This window comes from Gopherus flavomarginatus, chromosome 5, assembly GCF_025201925.1.
Source record: "Gopherus flavomarginatus isolate rGopFla2 chromosome 5, rGopFla2.mat.asm, whole genome shotgun sequence".
In the NCBI taxonomy this organism is placed as follows: Eukaryota; Metazoa; Chordata; order Testudines; family Testudinidae; genus Gopherus; species Gopherus flavomarginatus.
Window position 1 is genome coordinate 14,405,751 of NC_066621.1, and position 18,415 is coordinate 14,424,165.

The 18,415-nt window shown below is 48.1% G+C and overlaps 1 protein-coding gene across 1 annotated transcript in view; it reads left to right on the forward strand.

Moving 5' to 3' along the window:
* The window catches only part of SLC26A9 (solute carrier family 26 member 9), a 49,084-nt gene that overhangs the window by 14,956 nt on the left and 15,713 nt on the right, over positions 1-18,415 (forward strand). Inside the window, exons 3-14 of the mRNA XM_050952334.1 lie at positions 908-1,047; positions 1,619-1,729; positions 2,052-2,227; positions 3,207-3,371; positions 4,917-5,069; positions 6,192-6,274; positions 8,334-8,481; positions 10,968-11,081; positions 13,072-13,149; positions 14,402-14,497; positions 17,426-17,532; positions 18,202-18,271. Of these exons, the coding sequence (XP_050808291.1) occupies positions 908-1,047; positions 1,619-1,729; positions 2,052-2,227; positions 3,207-3,371; positions 4,917-5,069; positions 6,192-6,274; positions 8,334-8,481; positions 10,968-11,081; positions 13,072-13,149; positions 14,402-14,497; positions 17,426-17,532; positions 18,202-18,271 (1,441 nt within the window). The remainder of the gene's footprint in view (positions 1-907; positions 1,048-1,618; positions 1,730-2,051; positions 2,228-3,206; positions 3,372-4,916; positions 5,070-6,191; positions 6,275-8,333; positions 8,482-10,967; positions 11,082-13,071; positions 13,150-14,401; positions 14,498-17,425; positions 17,533-18,201; positions 18,272-18,415) is intronic.

Sequence of the window (18,415 nt, forward strand, 5' to 3'; positions counted from 1 at the left end):
TTCACCTGCTCTTTCTAAAATATAAACCCTGTCCAACCATGCATTCTAGGGTAATATACAAATCCTAGAGACCCACTTCCCTCTTCCTGCACCTGTGACGTTCAGCCTATGCTAATAATTGGGGCAGCTTCTGAGGAATGTCTGTCTGTCCCTGTGTTTTCACAAGACCCTGTGTTTGCTCAAATGATTTATTCAGGAATGTTTAATTAGTTTATGTGACTTCTACAGTCTGTTTCCAATACTTGTTATGTCTGATGGATATGATCAATAAAGCTGCAAATTTGTTCTTTTTCAACTGAGTCTTAAAATGTATTGGTCCAAGGCTTCTGGTTATCTAGGATCAGAGCTGGGGCAAACCAGAAGTAGTTTAGATTTTGCTAAACCTCACTGGTTGGGTTTTGATTTTGCAAGATCAGAACTGCAGTCAGAAAGTGGGGCAGATCCAGATCCCGTGTTATCTGAACCTCCAAGCTTTGGAGAGGGGCTGATCTGGATTATGTTTCCCGTTTTGGTGTATTGCTGTGTGAAGCAGAATTGAACACAGTTTTGATCCAGGTAGTATTTGCTCCAAAGTTTGAGGATGGGTTAGATAAATGGTTCTGACCCATCCCCACCTGGGACACGGCAATATAGCAGCTAAGAGTAAAAGGCCTGGTACATCTTTGCGCTGCTCCTCGTGTCAACACCTGTTCCAGTGTGAAGCATGTGCAAAATGCTGCCACATCAGCCTAGTGATGCTTCATACCCAGGTTGGCTTTGTGTCTACTCCGGTCTAACGTAAATGGCTTTCTAAGGCAAGAGGCAATGAAAATCAGGACCATTGTCCTTTGCATAGGAAACCTCATAGGGAAGGGAAATGCTTCTTATCAGGACCCTCCTGCCTTACTTGTGTTCATTTCCTCTCTAGATGTTCATCATCCAGGTTCAAAGTCATCATCTACAGTCTGTTTCCAATACTCGTCTGGCTCCCCAAATATAAATTTAAAGAATACCTTGTGCCCGATGTTCTCGGGGGAATCAGTGCGGGGACAATACAAGTGCCACAAGGTGAGACCAGGTTTCCTTTCCTTAGTGGGGGTTAGGAAGTCACTTCCCCCCCTTGAGCAGCTGTGAGGAGAGAACATTCCCACCTTACTCCAATTAAAGTTCGGACATGCTGTCAATGGATGATTTTATCCCCTTCCTGTGGTTGGCTTTATTAGTAACAACAAAACATACAACCTCAGCCAAAGCTTTCTCCTCAAAGCTGGCTCTGCCCCTAGTTCCCCCTCACCAGAGGGTCACATCTCATAGCCTGGGAGAGTTAACAAGCTGCACTTAGCACAAAGACCCAGCAGAACTGACTCAGCAGCTTTGTGCCGATTTTTAACTTTCGCTAACAGGATGAGTCACTCCTAGAAGAGCCCTGCGTCCCTATGAAGGCTCATAGGTCCTGCTGCCTTGGTACAGTAGCCCACTCCATAAATGTCCATGATGGGCTTTCTTGCACTTAGTACATTGTCAAAGACAGGCTGCAGAGCTAGCTGGGCCACTGTTCCGTGCCAGTAAGGGAATTCCCAGGGACCGCAGCTGCAGTTGAGATGGAAGATCTGAAGTCAATTTCACTTGTATTTTTCAGGGATGGCCTTTGCGCTGCTTGCCAGTCTGCCTCCCGTCAATGGACTCTATTCCTCCTTCTTCCCTTTGATACCCTACTTCATCCTAGGTGGCGTCCACCAGATGGTCCCAGGTAAGTTCCCCTTTCTACTTCTGAGATTTGAATGTCTGTACATTCCAATTACGTTCATTGCCTGAGGGCACCTCCTCCAGCTGTACCATATCTCCTGATAGGGCACTGTTTTACCAAGCCTGTCCTCTGGTGCATTAATCAAGGTCCTGGATCCCTGGTGCCTGCTGTATAGCATTGCGCCATGAACTGATAAACCACTGCCATGTTCTGCTACAGAAGTGACTGCATTGCAATGGCGGGTGATTCCCAATCTACATTAATGCTTTTCAGAACGGGATGCTTTGTATACATGCAAGTCATCTGTTACTGTTTTGTCTTGCAGGCACATTTGCTGTCATCAGCATTATTGTTGGGAGTGTCTGCCATGATCTGGCTCCTGAATCCGATTTCCAATACTTTAACCATACCACCAATGAGATAAACATCAACAACACAGCCATGGAGGCAGCCAGACTGGAGATCTCTGCCACATTAGCCTGTCTGACAGCCATCATACAAGTAAGGACATCTCCGCGCTAAAGCTGCAGTAGTGTCCACTGCCTGAGCTAAGCTTAACCCTTCCCCTTGTATGAAGCTGAACAGTGACTGGTTATGCAGGACAACTGCAGTGGGATTTTGTCATTTGTACACCCTCGAGGAAGGGGATGGCAGTGCCAGCAGGTGCAACAATTGGGACTGTTTCCAAGTAGGTGATACCTGGAGATAAAGGGTTTGGAAGGGTCCTGTGGTCCTGGCTCCCACTTCAGAAACACTGGACCTCAGACACTATTGTAATTCCTAAACTATAATAGGGATCTGGATAGAGGGACCCATCCTATATTAAAGTTTCTGAACAAAGAAGAGGCACATTGAGGTCTCTGTTCTTCTTTTATGAGTAGCAGCTCATAGCAACTGTAGGTGTATTTTTACTCCAAAGACACTTTGCATGGGAGCACATGGGGTGGTAGAAAATGAAGCATGTGGCAATGCCCATAGAAGACATGGCGTATGCTAGACATGGCATATGCTAGACATGCATGTGCTAGGCAGGGTGTGCACTAGACACATAGTCTGTATTTCCACTGCCTGTGTTCAGAGCGGGCGTCTGGCTCATGGTGCAGGGCTAGGGGGAGGACACAGTTGCCAAGGTGGTGCAAAGCTTACCCTGTGCACTCTCAATCCTGTGAGCAGAGCTAGTTAGAGCACTTGCCAGGTGAAACTAGTGGCCCCAACGGAACAAAACGGCATCCCAGCCACACTCCCCTAGCCTCTGTATTGGCTCTTTGCCACCAGAGAATGCTCCCAGCCTGGCATGACTCTCCCATGGCTACTTACGCTGGCTCAGTGCCCAGTGCCAAATGGCTGCCCCACACTGCAGGGGCCAGCCTGTCACATGCAGCAGCTCTCCGTTAATGAGTTCTATGATGGCCCCCTGGGACGGGGTCTGGGCTGTTTCCAGTACGTTTTCACTGTGGTGCGTGTGTCCGTCCATCCTTAGATCTGTCTGGGATTTGTGCAGTTTGGCTTCGTTGCCATCTACCTCTCGGAATCCTTCATCCGGGGCTTCATGACTGCAGCAGGGCTCCAGATCCTTATCTCGGTGCTCAAATATGTCTTTGGCTTGACAATCCCGGCCTACACTGGGCCCTTGGCCATCGTCTATGTAAGTGAACTCGCTGGGGTAGGGACCTTCTCCCCACACCTCGGCCCAGGGGCTAGCACGCTGCAGACACTGTGTCAGCAAATACATGGGGACATTATTTAATGAATCCGAAATCAAATGAGCAGAGGGCTGAGACGGTGCAAGCACATGGCAGTCTGCTCCATTCCCAACACTCTCAGCTTGTACCCAGGGTCCTTTGTGCTGCTACTGTAATAAATAAAACCACAATCAGACCTGAGCCCTGATTGTTTTTAATTATTAACGTTGATGGGTTTTGAGGGAGTTTTGGAAGGAATATTAGCCTCCTGCTTCAGGGCAAGAGACAGCCTCTAGCTATTAGGAGTCGGGGGAAACTACTCGAGGCTGCAGCTTATCCCATAAATATGACCTCTTGCGCCTTCCTCTGATCCATCTGGTACTGGCCACTGTCAGAGATGGGACACTGAACTAAATGGTCCCCTGGTTCTGGTCCAGCTTGGCAGTAACTCTGAGGCAAGGTTCGGTTCATTGAAGGTGACACTGCTGGATTGACCTTAGCCCTGTTTAGGTTTGAAATCACAGAATCAGATGAGTCAGCAGGGAGTTGAGCATATCAGAGCGTCCCTGGGGCCAATGCAGGAAAATCTAAACCTACAATCTCTAGAGACGCCTCCATGATTTTTAATATTCCAATGAACGCAGATATTCTGTCTGGATTTAAACATTTCCCAGCATTCTTTGCAAGTCAGGCATTGCAGCACCGGGGAAGTGGATGAGAATTAGGGACTAGGGAAAAAAAAGAGAGACCCATATGGAGTTGGTCCACATTTCATCCGCCTCTGACTGATGTATGGCAATGGAGTGACAGTGGCATAAGACTGGTATGATAGGGAAATCAGGCCCTAGTGAATCTATTTTCACTGTCCCAGATGATGAAACAACACAAAAAAGGATGCAGTCAGCACTAATGAAGGAAAATAAATGAGTGTTTTTTCCAAATGCTTTGAGTTTCAATAATCAAAGATGTCATTGGGGCATGGTAAGGGCACTGAATGTTTTTAAATATATAGGCCCAGATCCTCAATAGCTATGAATGGGGTAGCTGCACTGAAGTCAGTGGAGATGTGCTTTACGCGAACTTGAGGAGATGGCCCTGCCCCTCTCTGGGGCTGATCCATAGTCCTTTCCATTGACTTCAGTGGCTTCTATGCACCTGGAAGTTTGGCTGCGTAACTGAAGTAGCCAGACACAGAAGCAGGCTGTCTTGGGATTTCAGGTGCTTGTTTCATTCCCCAGTGCTGTTTCATAGCTCAGAGCAGGGGTGCTGGAACGGTTTGTGTAGTCAGGGGGCTGAGAGCCATTGAACCAAACTGTAAACCCTGGATATGATGGAAATCACTTCAAGTCAGAGGCACCCCCAGCACCTCTAGTTCCAGCACCTGTGGCTCAGAGATGTCCATGGGGAGGCCAGAGTGGGCTGGGGGTGAGTTCTCTGCTTTGCCCACTGGAATTCCAGGTAGCCCTTCTCAACATTTTGCTAACTGCTGTCCCTTCTCCTCCCTCTAGACATTTATTGATATTTGCAAAAATCTCCCCAAGACCAACGTGGCCTCCTTGATCTTCGCCCTGATCAGCACTGTGCTCCTGATTATTGTGAAAGAGCTCAACATGAAATACATGAAGAAGATCCGGGTGCCCATCCCCATGGAGATCATCATAGTAAGTGACGCCTGAGCTCTGTCATCCTCTGTCCACTAGAGAGGAAACAACCTTTCCCTGAAAGAGCCTTTTCCCCTCATCTCTTCCCAGCCTTTGCAGAAAGGTGCGTCTCTAAGACATGGTCGTTTACACCAGGACAGAGTTAGCGTAGAGCACTACACTTCTGATACGGTTGCATTTTACACCCTGCACTCACTTTGCCCAGGTGCACAATGCAAGGGTGATGGAACATCAGGGCCACTGAGTTTGGCTTCAGTTTCAGAAATGAAGCAGCTCCAAAACCTCCGAGAGAAGCTGCTGACCCCGCTGAATTTCATGTCAGAATGAGGGTTGGGCCTGAGTCAGAACATTTGGCTCAGGGACCCCCAAATCCCAGGTGTGTGTGTAATGGATTCAGTTACCCCATTGTGGTTCATCTCTAATTGAAATCATGACAAACTATATATCTCCCCAGCCTCTACAGAGCCACAGCGGGCTAGGTTCATATCTGCAGAGTACTTGCCAGCCACACTTCTGCTGTGATCTCTCTCTAAACCATATACAGGATAAGTCTTCCCTCAGAGCATGTGTAGAATGGCCACAAGCTTCCATGGGGGATGGAGTGTAACCGAGATTTTAGGACAGGAAACTAGGGGTCAGGAACTTTGGGTTCTATTCCTCACACCATCCCAGCTCGCTGCTATTTCAGGGCTCTGTCTCAGTTCTCCAAAATGGGTGATGACATGACTGATCAACGTTGTCTTGTGTGCCTCCAGTAATACTCATCATGGATATCCTGTGATGAAAGGTGATAGAGAAGCCCAAGTATTATTATATCCTCAAGAGGAGGAGAACCCCTCCAAACCTTTGTTTCTTTCTCATATTTTGGATTGCCAGTGCACTCCTTTAATGTCTGTGGGGGTAAACTAATCTGTGACATAAACGGATATAACGCCCATTAAAGCAGATGGATGTTTCTCCTGCTTGATCCAGGGCTGAATTTGGCTTTATGGGTCTCGTTCTCGGCTGTAGTAGGCATTAGCCACTATCTCACCATCCCGCACAGCTAAGCCCATGCAATACTGCGTAAGGATCTGACAATGCTACTTCCGCTTACAGCTCCTTTACTCTTTGTGATTTCAGGTCATAGTAGCTACTGCGGTCTCCGGCTGCTTGAACATGCCTGAGAAATACGACATGCCAATTGTTGGGAAGATTAAGATGGGGTAAGTGCGTGTGCAGGCCTGATTCCATTTCCAAGGGCTGATTCCCTCTGGACCAGGGATAGTCCCCTACCAGCCCATGGTGCAGTCTGAGATACAACTCCCACCGAAGTGAGGGATAATGAAGGACATTGATTGCCAAAATGGAGAACTCAGTGAAAGGGACACCATTTTATTACTGTGATTGTCTCTTCCTCTCCCCAAATCTGACCCTTGCCCCATTTACTGAGGTTCCTCCATAGCTCTCCCTGAGTGATTGCCTTGTCCCCAGAAAAATCTATGCCCCTAACAAACAGCCTCATGCAGAAAGGCACCACTGGGCACTATGAGGGGGTAGAGAGGGGTTTCACTCTGGTTCAGGTTCTGCACAAGGCAGGAGCTGAATGTGACCATTGTCTGCAGTGGGGTATGTACAGTGATCGCAGGAGACTGGGTTTGTGTCCCAGCTCTGCCACAGCCTCCCTGAGTGACCTTGGGCAAGTCATTTTATCTTTCCAGGCCTTGGTTTCCCATCTGGGAAATGTAAAATCTTCCCTTCCTTTGTCTGGCTTATACTTTGTGTGTGTGCAGCACCCAGCACAATGGGGCAACAGTTTTTGCTGGGGCCGCTAGGCGCTACCAGAATACAAGTTACTTGTAACAAGTAATAATAACTACAGCAGGGAGTGACTGTCTTTTGTGATTGGTATCCGAAGAGGCCACTAATTTGCCTGAGCATTCATAAATCATCCTACAATATCCTAGGATAAGGACTAACCCCAGGCTGTAGCAATAGTCCTGCAGCACTGCACTCAGATACCATTGTGCTGGGTGAGGCATGGGAACCAAAATAGAACACAATCTAGGGCAGGTTGGAGTGGAAAATGTCTCCTAATCCTTCTTTCTTTATCTGAGTCAATGCATTAGTGGATTATAAAGGGCAGCATATAATTACCAAGCTTAAATTGTGTAAAGCATACAATACTGCGCTGCACAATCTTATAATTACAAGGGACACACAGCACCAGTCCTGTGTCGAAATAATAAACAAGGCTGGAGCTGGGACTGTGTCTAGGGTATTCAGCATGTGCAAAGCACGGTAAGTTCTGTAAGCCTGGGGAGCACACTGGCACTAGTATTCTTTTTAGAGATCTATTCCATTTAGGTTCAATTGAAATGTTGTTTTCAATTATTATATCAGAGAGTCAAGGTGGGAGGTAATATCTTTTCTTGGACAAACTTGTGTTGGTGGGAGATACAAGCTTTTGAGGCACTCCACTCTTTTTTCTTCAGTCCTGAAGCAGAGTTTTGTGTAAGCTCAAAGGCTTGTCCCTCTCCCCAACAAAAGTTGGGCCAAGAAACAATATTACCTCCCACCTGGTCTCTCTAATATCCTGGGACCAACACAGCTACAACAACACTGCATATTATACTGTCATAGACAATAAAAGTCAAAATGAAAAGTTGTTTCAAAATGAGAAAGTCAAAACATTGTTTCAACCTTATCAAAATGAATCGTTTTGATCTTTTTTCAAAATGAAATTTCATCAACATTGTCTCATTCCTGTGAAATTTTTCGATTTGGTCAAATTTTCTGACTCTTCTACTGGAAAATTTTTGAGGAGCTCTAATTCTTTGGTGTTGGTGATGAAATTCCTGGCACTTCTCTTTCGGTAGGTTCTGAGCCAATGGCTCCGCATGGCACTAGAGGGGGCTGTGTTGCTTGGAGGTGCAGTCTTTCAGATTAAAGAGAGAGCAAAAGATGTTGTCACTTGGGGTCATTTAAAATCCTCTCGCACTTTTTGCAAAAGCTCCAGCATCCTGACCAAATCCCAGCTGGAGTCCACTGACCTAAATTTCCCCCACAGTTTCATTTGGATATGTCATTCTTCACTCAACTTCCTGAACAGTTGTGCAGTGCTGCTGTGCATCGTTAAACAGCTGCTGTGTTTCTCCCAGAGGTGACCGCACTTTAGTAGTGGGTGAAGTGAATCCTGTATATATAAAGTCAAATCCTGGTCCACTGGCTCCATCTCTAAACACCTATGTCCTGACAGCTTTCTCCTCTATTCTTTGGCTGCAGCTTCCCAGTCCCCACACTCCCACTGGTGAGCAAGTGGAAAGATATGATTGGCACAGCTTTCTCACTTGCCATTGTGGGCTACGTGATCAACCTGGCCATGGGGCGAACGCTGGGAACCAAACATGGCTATGACGTAGACCCCAACCAGGTAACATTTAAAGGAATATAGTCAAGATCAGGGGTGGACAAACTTTTTGGCCCAAGGACCACATTGGGGATGCGAAACTGTATGGATGGCGGAGTAGGGAAGGCTCTGCCTCCCCAAACAGCTTGGCCCCCACCCGCTATCCACCCCCTCCCACTTCCCACTCCCTGACTGCCCCCCTCAGAACCCCTGACCCATCCAACCCCTCTCTGCTCCTTGTCCCCTGACCATCCCCCCAGACCCCACCCCCCATCCAATCCCCCTATTCCCTGTCCCCTGACTGCGCTGACCTCTATCCACACCCCTGCCCCCTGACAGGCCCCACCCCGAGACTCCCACACCTATCAAACCCCCCCGTTCCCCATCCCCTGACTTCCCCCCCCAAACCTCTGTCCCATCCAACCACCCCCTGCTCCCTGTCTCCTGACTGCTCCCTGGGACCCTCTGCCCCTTATCCAACCCCATCCCCCACTCCCCACCCTGTTACCATGCCTCTCAGAGCAGCAAGAGCTCGCAGCCCCACCGCCCGGCCGGAGCCAGCCACACCACTGCATTACCCGGCAGGGGTGGTGGGCCAGACCGCTGGCGGGGCAGCCAGGTGAGGCTGTGGGGGAGCGGGGACAGCAGGGGAGGGGCCAGGGACTAACCTCCCCAATCTGGAGCTCAAGGGCGATAGTTTGCCCACCTCTGGTCAAGATGCTGCTGAGTATAATGGATGTGAAAGTGGAAGCGTATTTAATAAGTTGGGAGCTTTTAAACACACTCCGTTTCTTTGAAATTTGTGTCTTTATCTCTTGCGCTCAAACTTGCATAGTGGTAGGGTTGCTCATGATTCCGGGGCTAAGTGCACTGCTTTGTTGTTGTATGTAGATTGTCTGTGGGCTAGAGGGAGATTGTACAGGATTGGGGGAGTTTAGGATATGATTCCCCTTCTTTGCTTTCCCTCCACGACAGTCTCACCTCTCTCTCTCCTTCCACCCAACTGACCACATCAGGAGGCCTCCTTTCCCAGACACTCTAATATCAGTGCTCCCTGCTCTGCTCAAGACCCGTGCAAGGAAATAGTTGCATGTGCTACAGAAGGCACACCCCTGATCAGCACACGGCTCTCTGTTCCAGCCATGTGTTTTAGGCAGAGTGTGAAGGAAGAGAAGACTATGCCTGTCTGACTCATGCAGAAGGCATCCTTGTAAAGATTTTAGGGCATTTGGGATTCCAAACATTTGTTATTCCTCATTGTCCCTCCTTTTTAAAATGCCTCTGCAGCTGGTTGCAGACACAAATTAAGGCAGGATATTTGGGAACTGGGTCCAGCTATCAGCCTCAGTGCAGGACTGAATCATCCAGAAGTGGTGAAACAGCTAGGGAAAGGACCTAGACAGACAAATGACACCAGAGGAGTGGGGTTTGATCTGGAAAGGAGGACTAGCAACCACAGTCTGTAACACAATATAAGAAAGTTTCTTTAAGACACTGTTTCAATGGTACCTCAAACCCATCAGGCTAAAAAATACATATAGATTGAACAGGGATAAATGTTGGAGAAACTGCAGTGAAAGAAGAGATTTTATGTATCTATGGTGTACATGTCCAGTCATTAGAGAGTACTGGGATGCAGGCTGTAACCAAATATCAGAAATGGTTGGCTCTCTGTTACCAAATGAACCTTTGGTAATCCTCCTGGGGCTTCCCAGCAGAAATGGTCAAACAAGTGGAAATGAAGAATTAATCTCTCATCTGCTAATAGCTGCTTGGCTGCTGAGGCCATCCTTGGAAAAGGAAAAATAGCCCAATCGTACAGGAATGGTTCAAAAACAATGAGAGGTTGTGGTTAGGGAAACACACCAATTACGTACCTAGGAAATAGACAGAGGACAGATAGATACTTAGATATTTGGTTACCTTTTACTCAATACTCAGACAAAGTACATCCACCTGCAAAAAAACCTCTTGCACCTGTCCAGTTTTTGGGAGTATTAATAAAATCGCTAGAGACGACATATTATAGGTGTTGTAATGATGCTCACTCTGTAGTATGGTAACACCCTGTGAAACAGAAAGATCTGATGATTATATTCCTGTATAATATCTCTTTAACGGCTGTGATGATGGTTTTGTTTCTGATGTTTGCATGGCAAGGATTTGCCAGCTTGTTAAAACTTCCTAAAGACATAGCTTTTATAGAGAAATCCAGTTGGTCTCTTGTTGCCAGGCACTGGCTGGAGTTGATGTGTCATCATGGGCATAATTTAGGGAATCCACCAATGCCTCTGGAATGAGAAGGAGCAATCCTCTGGGTGAGGAAAATGGGCAGAAATGATTGCTGTGTGCAGGGCGGATAGTGCCACTCACACAAGCAGAGCAAGGAGATCCCCGTAACCTACTTCTCTCACCTCCCTTTAATTGCTGCTAGAGGAAACAGTAGGGAGCTGGCACAAGAGTGATGCTTCCTTCCTCCTCTGACAAACACCTTCCTCTTCTCTCCACAGGAAATGCTTGCTCTGGGCTGCAGCAACTTCTTTGGATCCTTTTTCAAAATCCATGTGATCTGCTGTGCTCTGTCCGTAACCCTAGCTGTGGACGGGGCTGGAGGAAAATCTCAGGTTATTACTTTCTTCTTCCTGTTGCTCAGTTTCGCACTAGCAACTGTGATGACACCTCCATGATTAGCTTATAGACAGCCACAGAGGGGACACCTAAATGTGTACAGTGGAACCATTATCTGCTAAAACTCAGAGCCAGAGATTCAGACTCCACTGTTGCTAATCCAGAGTAACTCCACTGACTTTAGCGAAGTCACTCCAGATTGACACCATTGTCACTGAGAGCAGAATTTGAACCTGAAGGCTGTTTTTCTGAGGGGCTAGCTGCAGGGCTGCCCAGAGGGGGAAGCAAGGGGGCAATTTGCCCCAGGTCCCGGGCTCCGCAGGGGCCCCCAGGAGAGTTTTTCGGGGCCCCTGGAGTGGGGTCCTTCACTCGCTCGGGGGCCCCAGAAAACTCTTGCTGGGCCGGGCCCCGGAGCTTCTTCCGCTCCCGGTCTTCGCTGGAGGGGGAGTCCTTCCGCTCCGGGGCGGAAGGACCCCCCGCCATCGCATTACCGCCGAAGCAGGACCTGCCGCCGAAGTGCAACCCGGTCTTCGGCAGCAATTCGGCGGCGGGGGGCCCTTCCGTTCAAGAACCCGCTGCCGAAGTGCCCTGAAGACCTGCGGCGGGGGCCCCCCGCCACCGAATTACCGCCAAAGAGCGGGCTGCACTTCGGCGGCGGGTCCCGCTTCGGCGGTAATTCGCCGGCAGGGAGCCCCCTCTGCGGGTCTTCGGGGCACTTCAGCGGCGGGTCCCAGAACGGAAGGACCCCCTGCCGCTGAACAGGGCTGGCTCCAGACATTTCGCCGCCTGGGGGGCCCCCTGCCGCTTGCCGGTCCCACGGCTCTGGTGGATCTCCTGCAGGCATGCTGCGGAGGGTCCGCTGGTCCCGCGGCTCCGGTGGACCTCCCGCAGGCGTGCCTGTGGATGCTCCACCGGAGCCGCGGGACCAGCGGACCCTCCGCAGGCACTCCTGCGGGAGGTTCACTGGAGCCGCCTGCCGCCGATGGCCCCAAGCCCCTGGAATCCTCTGGGAGGCCCTGGCTAGCTGGCTCACATGACTAATGATGATCATAGAGCTGTTACTCCCCAGAGTGCCAGCTGGAACCAGACTGAGTCTCTATCTGGCTGGAAGTTGTTACCATCTGATGGATGTCTCCAATGGCCTCTGTATGGGATGGGTTTGGTGAATCTCAACCCATTTTCCAGTGAGCAAGGGTCTACATCATCAAAACCATGCTCCTGACTGGCTGTCGTGCTGACAGACTCAGCAGAGAGGTCAAGGACACATGGGCCACCAAGACCGAATTGCCCTCTCTCTCACAGAGGGGGGTTCCTCCTCATCAGGGTTGGAGCACATTAGCGCTGGTACTTTTGCTGCCCATGCTATGGAGCAAGCACCTGTTAATCTTGAAGGTTGTTCAGTGTAGGCAGCTCCCTGGGACTGCACTGGGCATTGTGGGTGCTCAGCACCTCCCAGGCTCAGGCATAAGGGAAGCGCTTTGTTCTCCATTGCAGCTAATCCAGGAGATTTCACTAATACTAAATGCATTCAGTGTGAAAGCTCTTCTTCTCCATGCCAGCAGGCACTCCTGTGTCTAATATGCTGGTCATTCCACTGGGTCCTCTGAGAAGAATTCCCTGCTCCTTATGATTTCCAGGTGGGCACTGGTCATGTGATGCCAGACCCTTCTTCACTATTTAGCTGTTTTCATTTCATCTGGCACCAACAGCAGTGACTTTTAATGGGGGCCTGTCACAGGGACAAGTCTTGGGCAAAAGCACAGAGCTCAAGTGAACTCAGGGGCAGAGAGATTAGGTATCATGCCCCAGCTCTCACTGCAAATCAATGGCAGGACTAAGATAAAACGCCTGAATCCTGAGCCCCATCCTGACACTCAAGCCATTTGCTCCATAGTTGTCCCAATTTAATTGGTCCCCAGTTTAAGGAATGACATAAGGTTTAAAAATGCCAGGTTACCGCTGTAATTATTCTTTTTGTTTCCTCAGATGGCAAGTTTCTTTGTAGCGCTGGTGGTTATGATAACTATGCTGGCTTTGGGAATCTACCTCGACCCCCTTCCAAAGGTAAAACCACATGCAACCAGGAGGGCCATGGATAGTGGGGGGAATGTAAGTAGGGACACCATGGGGTATAGCTAACCTGCTCCATTTCCTGTGTCATCTATGTCCATCAAACCAGGTCAGCCTTCCTTGCTGTTTGTAAATCAAAGAGCCATCAGATGAAGCTGCACATAGCTCTAATAAACAATTCCCTTCCCTACTCCTTCTCCCCATCCCATGAAACTAACTTGATCTGGGGTTTTCTTAAAACCGGGTCCACTGAGTGAATCTGGATCAAGTGTTAAGAGAACCTGAGGTAATTCCTGGTTTCAGCACAAAAACTAGTGAAAGGCTTGGAGTGAACTTGGAGTTTAGATTTTGGGTTTATTAAAACTTGAAATCCAGAGGGAATCAAAGTGATGGGATTGGGACAGTGTTTAATTTGTGCCAGGGCTTGGCAGGTCAGAGCCCCGGCAACTCTGGGTTTGCTGCATCTGTTATGAATGTAAACAAATTGTTTGAGTCCTGGCGCCTAATTGCTTGAGTCCCGGCACCTCTTTCATTACAAATGAAGCATTGAATTCAGGGAAGTATTAGACCATGCTGCCTTTTTCTTCCCATCATTTTGTCTTTAGTTATGTACGTCCAGGTGGGAAATGCCCTATGAACAAATTATTTACTATTGTAATTATGTGATTATTTAGTAACTAAGTTTGGGCTGTGAAGTCTGGCCCAAGTTCCCCAAACTTCTGGGGTTTGGATTCAGGGTGTTGGTTTGGTCCATTTATTTAGACTGAAGCCAAGCTGCTCCAGTGTTGGGTGTGTTCAGAACCAGGTATTTGGTTCAGGCCTGTCTCTAATAATGACACTTAGCTTGTGTTAATTATTTATGATTAGCTGTATTACAATAGCACCTACCAGCCCTAATCATGTATTGGGATTCCCCTGTGCTAGGTGCTGTACAAACACAGAAGAAAAAGATGGCCCCTGGCCTCTGCATAAAAAACCGAGCCATCCCATAGCATAGTTTTATAGCGTGAAGGGGCCACGTCCACACTGATTCTCTGGCAGGCAATAGGGAACTGGTGGGGATAAAACAAATTATTTTGGATCCAGATTCAAGCATGATCTTTGTTAGCTTCATCACCCATTGCTAATCCCTCTTGGCAGTCAGACCTGAGCGCACGCGATATTTGCAACAAGCAGTTTCCCCTTAAGCAATAACACTTTCATGATTCCTGTCTTAGAGTCTAATTTGATACTGTCTCCTTGGCAGGCTGTGCTGGGAGCCCTGATAGCAGTGAACCTGAAAAACTCCCTCAAGCAGCTGGCTGATCCCTTCTACCTGTGGAAGAAAAGCAAGCTGGACTGTGTGAGTCCTCCATCGCGAGAGTCCTGGGGGAGAAGGAGCAGAATCTGATGACGTTTTTCAATAGGAGTGAAACTCACCCCTGCGTGGTGGGGCGGCCCAAGACATAGGCACCACCACTTAAGCCCTCTAAGCAGGGCTTAGATAGGACCTAAGTAGTGCATAGGGCTCATGCTGGCCGCATGCAGAAGGGGGAGTTTCATCCTATAAGCACAATAACACCTCCAACTCAGTGCTAGTCGGCGTTTAGCTTGATCATCACAAGTAAGGTGCAATGTAGAATTTGTCTGGTCTAGTTGAGCCCTGTTGCACTTAACGCATGTAAAGCAGAGATCTGAACTACTACCTGCCCTATTTCAATGCCAATCAACCTTAAGAGCCTGTTTGTCAAGAACAAGCCAAACCGGCTCTACTCAATATCTCCGAGTCATGACTTAAAAACTCAGCCAATAGCCCTCCAGGGGAAGGAGAGGCCATCATCAAAGATAAGGATCCCAGGCACTGGTTGACATATAAACCCAATCTGAGAGCATGGGGGAGACAGAAAGGAATTTGGAAATGTCTGACATTTAAAGATTTTGTTTGAACAGGACTTATGCTGGTGGGTGGTATCTGTGCAAACTGGGCCAGAATAGCCTGCCAAATCCCAAGGAAGCTGCTTTATCAGAGAAACAAGGAATCCAAAAGGACTGACTTGAGCTTTCCTAAAATACTGTTCAAACAGGTGCTGGAGAGATGGGTGATGATTCCAGGCAGGGCCTTTTAAAGCGGTGTGAATAGTTCAATCCATTCTATGAATGCACCACATAACAACACATTAACAAAGGCCAGGGCCGGCGCTTCCATTTAGGCGACTAGGGCGCCAGGATTTGGGAGGGCGGCAGACTGCTCCGGTGGACTTCCCGCAGGCGTGCCTGCGGACTGTCCGTTGGTCCCACGGCTCTGGTGGAGCATCCGCAGACACGCCTGCCGCAGGTCCACCGAGGCTGCGGAACCAGCGGACCGTCCACAGGAACCCCTGTGGGAGGTCCACTGGAGCCACGGGACCGGCAAGCCGGCCATGCGCCTAGGGCGCCAAAAACCCTCGCGCCGCTCCCAACAAAGGCTCTGCGCTACAAAGGACGGATCTATATTTCAAAGCAGTCCCAGAATGCCTATGAGTTAGAAGTGTGATTTGGTTTTGCATACGAAGGCCTGGTCTATGCCTAAAGTTAGTTCGACCTAGCTGCATGGCTCAGGTCTGTGATGCAGCTGTAGAATTCTTTTGTCAACCAAGCTACCATCTCCAGAGTGGATTTACTGCAGTGAGGGAAAAACCCCTTCCATCATGGTAGTAACTGTCTACACTACGGTGCTGCATCTGTGCCACTGTGGCATTTGTAGTGTAGACATATTCATAGTTATTCCAGTAAAAGCCCTAGTGTGGATCCAGTTCTATTGGCATAAAGGTGCCTTATACCTGTATGGCTTATTTAAATGCCTGAACTGAAATGAGCCATACCTGTATAAGCACTGTATAATTGCAGCCACACTGTGGCATAGTTAAAACAACAAAACCTTTAAGCATACCAATCTGTCTTGACTAGTCGAAAAGGTACATTTCTAAACTAAGTGAACTCACCTGACTTGAAACACCACTTCAGTAGCTAGTTTAGACACAGTTTAACTCTTTTAAAATGCTGCCAGCTGGTTTTGTTGGAGCCTAAAGATTTGTCCTGGCTACTAAAAGTATTTGTGTTTAGGTTGGGCTTAGCCAACTTGTTCACCACTTTTCCTAGTCAAGACAAATTCAAGTCATATTACCTAACCCGATTTTAAAAACACCTGTTTTCACCTTGGTCCAGACAGACCCAAAGTTTGAATCCGTCTGTGATCTTCCATAAAGTTCAAGAGGCTTGGATCCAATGTTTGAGTTCAGATCCATCTTACTGACATAAGCTCAAGCTGTGCTGTCTTTTGGATCAGATAACAAAGCAGGGCTCTGGTCACCTGTAGTTAAGAAAGATTGCACCACCCTTTTTTGTAACACAGCGCTGTTGATCCCGGTATCCTGGCCAAATTTCAGTTAAGTTAATTGCATTCTGCCAATCTAAATTTTCCCTGGAATTTCAATTGGATACAGTGACCTTCTCCACTTCCTGTCCTAAACTGTTGTCATGACATTGCTATGTGATATCAGATGGCTGTCATAAGCTGGCTGCATGGCTCACTCTTCAGGTATCACATAGTTTATAAAGGGCTTATGAGGAAGGGAAGTCACTGATCAAATGAAAGGTTTTGGTTCTGCTTCTCTCTCTTATACCAGAGTAAATCTGGGATTTGAATTCAGTGGTGTTACCCCCTGGTGTGGATGAAATCAGAATCAGGCCAATTACTCCTGTTGTGGGTGGGATGAGGATTCTAAAATGCTTCTCAAAGGGCATTGCTTCTGCATCAGTTACGTATCTAGGCCTTTTATACCAGCTCTAAAAAATGTTTTCAAGTATATGCACATCCCTACTAAAAGACTTAGCAGCAGCAGCAGCAGCAGGGGCTTTCAGAAAGGCGTGAATACATTAGAAAAGGGCCCAAGCAGCAAAAGTCCTGTCTTGACTAGTCAGCAAGGTAGTGAGTGAGCTAGTCTGGGTACTGAGGGGTATCTGAAGTACTGTACAAATGTACTGACACCTTGCTAAAGCTGAGGAACTTGAGTTTATGGCACTTGTGCCTCGGTGTCCCAAGAACAGACACTACACATGAAAACTTTTCTTGTGCACCAAACAGCAATTTACAGCTAGAAAAAGGTCTAAGCTGCAAAATTTAGATTTAGGTTTTTTAATGCCCAAGCCATAGGTATTTTGGTTCTGGTCCATCTGTCCTTGCTAATGTTTCGTCAGAGTGCCCACTGCTTGTGGAAGAGAGAAGTGACCTGCCATTCTCGTCTTTCCACAGTTGGTCTGGGTGGTGAGTTTCCTGTCAGCTTTCTTCTTGGGCCTGCCATTCGGAGTCGCTGTTGGAGTGGGATTTTCTGTGCTGGTGGTGGTTTTCCACACTCAGTTGTAAGTAGCATCTCGGTGCCAAGCTGCAATATGGCCACACAACTGCAGAACATTTTCCAGTTACAAAACAACCTGGGGGGGTCTTTGTATCAATTGCCTTCGAGCTAGATTTTCAAAGGAGGATCTGACAGGAGGCCCTGCAAGAATGCAGGCTCCAAACTTTCCCATTTCAATGTGCAAACAGGAATGTCAGTTGTTAATTACTACCTGGTTTCTGTTCCTGTGCGCAGTAACTCAGGTGCCCACTCCAAAGCGGGTGTATTTACCTGCTGCTATTTACCCTGCCCAGAAAAACACCAGCTCCATGTGTCCTTCCCTAAGGAATCCACTGCTCATAAAGGGTGAAATCCACCCTTTGCAAAGCCTGGCTCAAAGCCTATGTGTTACTTACTCCCCTCAGCATAGGCCTTAACTGGTGCACAGGCCTCCAGCTGGTCCTCTGCACGGGGGTGAATTTCAGCCAAAGAACAGAGCAGTCTTGTGAATTAACCTTGCTCTCACCAGTAGCGAACACACTGAGGCACCCAGTCCTGTGTGAGCCTCTAGGTGTTACCGTAATATAAACAAACAGTAATCCTCGTATGCTGCACACTTTCATGGCAGCAAAAGAAGCAACATTTTTCTTCCTCATCTTAAATGTAATCTATCTGTTGTATTCTTTTCCCCTAGTCGTAATGGCTCTGCCCTGGGTCAGGTAACTTCAACCGACATTTACAAGAACCCCAAAACCTACAAAAAGGTAAGTGTGGAAGCTAAAATCTCCCAACCAAAAATGCAAGCCCCCCTGTTTCTCATTCCTGCATGACCTGACCAATAAGTGATTCAAAGGGGCTGTAGGCTGTGTTACTATCTCTCCTGATTCAGCTCAGTGGGGTTATTTGCT